The 6081-nt window shown below is 46.7% G+C and overlaps 1 protein-coding gene across 1 annotated transcript; it reads right to left on the bottom strand.

Annotated features, from left to right (window-relative positions):
* Positions 1-419: 419 nt before the first annotated feature.
* Positions 420-1763, bottom strand: CARTPT (CART prepropeptide). The gene is made up of 3 exons (XM_065406987.1): positions 1620-1763; positions 1213-1296; positions 420-527 (listed from the first exon to the last, which is right to left on the bottom strand). Exons 1-3 carry the CDS (start codon positions 1761-1763, stop codon positions 420-422), a joined length of 336 nt encoding a protein of 111 aa, XP_065263059.1.
* Between the last annotated feature and the right edge of the window lie 4318 nt (positions 1764-6081).

Consider the following 6081-nt stretch of genomic DNA (forward strand, 5'->3'; position numbering starts at 1 on the left):
ACTTATAGACTGTAATGCAAAAAGGCAATAAACTAAAAACATCACTATGAATAATTTGTACATGCTGTATTATTTTGTCTTTGTTTCCCCTTCAGTTCATTTCTGGAAAAGCCTGTAATTTACAAGTGCTGTCTAGCGCTAATTGTCGTTAGGACATTCCACATACAAAAATACAATTTCCAAATATAAGAAACTCCTTTACACAGCGATACACACATTTTGACGGACAAAATTAAACAGAGAAAGAGAGTACAAATGCTGAACGTCAGACATGGCACTGCTCTGGCACCTTTAGAATTTCTAACTGACTTTCTCTGAATAACAAACCACAAGACGTTTTCTCCACTGTCTTCGGGTGAGCACAGGTATTACTTTCAGGCAAGGTCACTGGGTCCTTTTGTTGTTCCGTGGGGAATTCTTTATAAGCATTTCAAAAGAAAAGAGTTACAAGAAGTTCCTCTTGGACAGTCGCAGAGCTTCCCAATTCTAGCTCCTTTCCTCACTGCACACTGCTCGCCAGCATCACACTGTAAATAGCAACAAACTCTTAGGCACAGGACAGAGCAAAGCAACCGACATGGTCAAGGTCTCAGTTCCTGGTTATTTTTACAGTACCCGGAGGCGCTACATAAATTATTTACTTTCAGCTACTAAAACATTTATATCAAAGTTCCTAATTTTTCTTTAGAATTGCTTCAGTTTCCATCTCAGTTGTTTCGAGATAGGGTGAGAAACGTGACATTTACAGCAACAATGTTAAAGACTGAATTTGCCAGCAGTGGGAGCCAAACTAAGGTATCTTATGCTGCAGAAATTAAACAGAAGAGTTACGAACAGCTGATCAGCTCAATGAACTACAAAGGTATTTTCCCAGGAGAGAAGCAGCGCATTCCCAGCCTGAGAAGAGGGCATAGATCCTGATCTCAGTAACACGGGTGTAAATCTGGAGTGTCTCTACGGAAGGCACTGGACTTACTCCAGATTTACACCCTTACGCGGGTGTATTTGAGATCCGTATCTCCCCCACTGTTATCTTTCAAGTATTTGTCTAATTCAGTTTCATGGTCTAGTCCAATGCTAAGGTGCTCCTGAGTTTTCAGATAACTAGCCTCAGTTGAATTTATCCTGCTGTCCCAATCGCTGTAGTGGGGAGAGCCCATTTTTGGCCTTGGAAACATTTGACAGAACTGGCTCGGATCTGAAATCACTCACCATGGGGACTTGGCCGAACTTCTTCTCGTAAACTGGGATCCTTTTACTTTTCAGCTTCTCCAGGACTTCCTGCAGCGCCTCGATCTGCAAACACACAAACGTTCAGCCCACCGGGGCGCTGCCTTCCGCGGACACAGCGCCGGGAGCCCCAGCGCCGAGCACCTAGCGCCTTAAGGCAGGCGCCCCGCTCCGTTTCCCGGAGGGCTGTCGAGACACAGAGCTGGAGTGTCCAACTCTCGGGCTACCTGGAGCCCAGATCCAGCGCTGCGGCTGCATGAAATACCCCCAGCTGCTCGGTACCTAGCGAGGGGGTTCGGGGAGGATCCCAGCCTGGCCTCCCCCAGCCCTCGCCTCCCCGGGAGCCGTGCACATGGCTCGACTGAGCTCCCCTGTGGGCGGGCACCTACCAGCTCTTTCTCGTGGGACGTGTCCTCCATGGTGGGGTAAAGGTCCAGGGCGCGAGGCTGCAGCTCCGGCTCCTCCTGGCCGCGGGCCCCGAGAAGCAGCACGAAGGTGGCGCTCAGGAGAGCGAGAAGCCGGGCGCTCTCCATGGTGCTGAAGCGCCGCGGAGCCGCCGGGCCCCTTCTTTATAGAGCGCGCGGGGGGCGGGGGGGGCATCTGTTGACAGAGCCCTTGCACCGCGCTACGTCAATGGCCCCCGCCCCGGGCTTAGGCGCTGGCAGCGGGATCCGGTGGAAGAGGCTCGCGGTTCCTGCCCACGAGTAGAACTACCCATGAAAGCTCTCATGTAATAGTAATACATAAATGCTGCACAGAGCTTGTGTGTTGGTGCGGCTTTTATTCAAACACACTAGTCAAATACTAGTCAACACCTTACTATTTGGTGAATTCCATCATTGTTTAGGGAATAGCTTATTCAACCAATGTTTCAAGTATCGACCTGCTTCAACAGTCAATGCTGTTGAAAGAATACATCAACATAAAGTTATGTTTTAATATGTTCCTTGTCCCTTACGCTAACTGCTCCCCTCTAGTTTTAGTAATCTAATTTCTAAGATCACATTCCACATAGCGATAGATGAAACATTGAATAGCTGAGCAGCAAGGATAGGGGGAAATGGCAACTGATCAGAGTGAAAAACTAATGCAGCTCTTGAAGAGCTCTGTGTAAGCTCCAAAGCTTGTCTGTCTCACCAACAGAAGTTGGTCCAATAAAATAAATTACCTCACTCACCTTCTCTCTAATATCCTGAAATGAATGGGGCTACAATAACACTGCAGAACACAATCCCATTTTATTGACAGGAACAGAGGCACAATGACAATGTCACTGTTGTTGCCAATTTGAGACACTTAGGACCTGATTTTTCAGAGTACTTAGCATTTTATAACACTTATGTTCAAAGTCAACCCAGCTATTGTCTTAAATTGCAGCTGTGTGCATGCTCAGCATTTGTGCAAATCGGATCCCAAGGTCTTGAGTTGAACAGCCATAAAACAAGGAACATGCAATCAGTGAAAAGTTTAGTTTAAGTGACTTGACTGTCCAGCATCACATAGCAACTCTGTGGCAGAGGCAGAGATGGAATCCAATTCTCCAGACCAGCATTCAACTGCCTTACCCATAAGACCATCCTTTCTCTTCTTGCAGCCCCTGCATCATTCACTACACACCTTCTAACTTCGGCAACAAAAGAGGCAGGGATCCTATAGCCAAATGCCTCCATCACTACTCAACCCTGATTCATCTCCAGAGCATGATCTATCAGCACACTGAATGAGACAGGGATCCGGTGGAAAAAATAGTATGTAATCATATAAAGGTTGTATCATAATGCATATATACAAGGGGGCCAAACTAAAGTTGCATGAGCAACCTTAATTCAAGCAATTCCTAACTTTTAATTGACTTTGCAACCTTAATCTTTTAGTGTAGTTTTGTGTGTGAGATATTACTAGTGGCCAGAGGCTCCAGTCAGTCTCAGGGCTCCATTTTTCTACAAGTCCCAAGATCGCCTAGGAAGACGTGTGTAGGGGCCTGGACTAGATGACCTAGCAAGGTCCCTTCCAGTCCTATGATTCTATGAGTCTATGTGCCCTGCCACAAGGAGCTCACACCAAGAAAAGAAGCAACATGGTACATGTGTGATAGGGGAGAAGGCTACAATTTTAAAGGATATTTGCCTTTTTCTGTTTGTTTTTAATATATAAATAATTTCCTCTATCCCTGACTGCCTCTCAACACAGTCTTCATTAATTGGCTGACTTCTTGTAGGATCTGCAGCAGACATGAGGATCCAGAATATGGCTAGCACCTTGCCTATACCACTCCTGGGCGGGCATTCCCTGCACTAGCACATCAGCAGTTATAGCTTCTAAGAGGGTTTTGTGGGGTTGGGACATTGATTGTTGGTTGGAATGGGAAAGCTAAGGCCTGGTCTACACTACACGGTTAAGTCCACACAAGGCAGCTTATGTCAACCTAACTGTGGATGTGTCTACGCTTAAATTTCACTCCTGATGACATAAATGCCCTGCTACACCAACACAATAACACCACCTCCCTGAATGGCGTAGAGTTAAGGTCAAAGTAGTTAGCTCAACACAGTGTCAGTGTAGATACAGAGTTACTTAAATGGACTGCTACTGGCATGCAGGAGGTGTCCCACAATGCCCCCACCCTGGCCTCTCTGGTCACTGTTGGGAACTCTATTGCCCAGTGGCCAGGTGACCAGGGAACCACTCCTCCCCTTTAATGCCTCGCTAATTTTTGAAGTTTCTTTTCCTGATTTCCCAGCTTATGGAGCACACCTAGCAACTGTCCAGCTGACCATGCCAACTCCACGCTGAAGAAGCACTGCTACCTGTAGGACACAAGAGGTGTTGGATCTCCTCGGTCAGCGGGGAGAAGAGGCTGTGCAGGCACAGCTCCAATCCAGCCATAGAAATGTCAACATCTATGAGCAGATTGCTCAGAGCATGGAGGGGAAAGGCTACAAGAGGGACCAGCAGCAGTGCCGCTTAAAAGTCAAGGAGCTGCAGCAGGTGTACCAGAAGGAAAAGGAGACCAGCAATCAATCTGATGCAGAGCTGCAGACCTGCTGCGGAGACCTCACCACCACCCCTAACAACCCCATGGATACTTCGGAGGAGCTTGAGTCACAGGCCCTGCACCGTGAACAGGAAGGAGGAGGAGTATTGGGACAGGTGGCCTAGGGCATCCAGATGTGCAGTGAGCCAGGACATGTTTTTGACCCCACCGCAGCCCAGCCAGTCCCAACAGTTGAGCGTGGGCGAGCCTGATGCTGGGGAAGGATGCAGCTTGCTTTTAAATTACAGGGATAGAACCCTCAAAGTAGCAGGTCACATCTGTTGATTACTGTTTTTACTTGTACCAGAAGAAGTAGTGAAACAACCAAGAGGTACAGTTCCTATCTGCTTTTCAGCAGTTTATGTGCACCAGGATGTCTGTGAATCCTCCATAGAGATCTCAATGAAACTTTCATGGAGGTAGTCTGCAATCTTCTGCTAAAGGTTTCTAGGGAGGGCTCTCTTATTTCTTCTGCCATGGTAGGACACTTTCCCATGCCACTAAGCGATTACTTCAGCCGGCACCATTGGAGTATACCTGCTAGCAGTATATGGTCCCAGGAGGCACTGTGACAACAGCAGAAGCTCTGTCTCTGTCATCCTCAGGCGTGAGATATCAGCTGAAATCACCACTGCCCATAGAAAACTGTGCCTTTATTCAGTTCCTTTGACCTATACACATACACTCAGGCCTGTGAGCTATTCCCTCCTCATTTTCCCAACACCACCCAAGCTTACAACTGGTGTGGATGAAGGGGAGTGAGTTCAGTATCCTAAGTTTCAATTTCTGTCATGAATACACTGACCTCTGTTCGATGCATCATTAGCTGCTGGCATTGTTGCTTTGAAGGTCTCCCTCTCCACACCAGTGGAATGCCTGAAACAAATAAGGAGGAGAAAGATGAGGACTCGGGATGATGTGTTCCAGGAGATCCTGCAAGCCAGTGCTGCATCAGAGAACTAGCACAGGGCTTAGAGGTTCACCCTTGCAGACAGCATGGACAAGGATAGAGTGAAGAGGAGAAAGGCATAAGAAAAGGAGAGGGATGTGCAGCAGGAGATGCTTGCCCTTCTCGGGCAGCAAACAGAGATGCTGCAGACTCTGGTGGACCTGTATGTTCAACAGTCTTAGACTCACCTTCCTCTGCACCCCTTAGAGAACTCCATATCAGAACCTCCTTGCACCCCACCCCACTCAACCTTCCAAATGGCATCAGAGACTTCTGCACTACCCCCAACCACTCTACCCCAGGGGACATTAAGTGCCCAGACACTTACCTGTAAAAGACATGGTTGGTGTATGTGCATCTGAAATGGAAATAACTGTTCTTTCCGCTTCATAAATTCTCTTCTCTTAATTCATCAAATTTTATTAAGTTATAATTTTTATTTTATTTTATAAAATTTTATATTTTGAAACATAATTCATCTTTATTAGTTTACAACATATGCTGGCTGGTGTTGAGTAGGTCTAACACCCACCAATTTCCTATAACTTCATTTTATAAGTTCTATGACAACAGCATACACAGACAATATTAATTGGTGCATTGGCAATGTTACACACACACACACACACATCTCACTGCAAGGTTCATACTGGTCTGAAAAAGAGCAAGGCCAGGTAGAGCGCACTCTACAGCAACACACACTACTCTGGCTCACTATTAAAATGATCTTTCAAAGCCTCCCTGAGCCGTTAAGCTCTTCTTATAGTCCTGGAATCTGGCTGTTCACAATCAGCAGACAGCTGGTGAACTAAAATCCCTGCTTGCAGCTTTCTGAACATCCTGTGTTCTTAAAGATGTGCATATTCTG

This window comes from Emys orbicularis, chromosome 6, assembly GCF_028017835.1.
Source record: "Emys orbicularis isolate rEmyOrb1 chromosome 6, rEmyOrb1.hap1, whole genome shotgun sequence".
Taxonomy (NCBI): Eukaryota; Metazoa; Chordata; order Testudines; family Emydidae; genus Emys; species Emys orbicularis.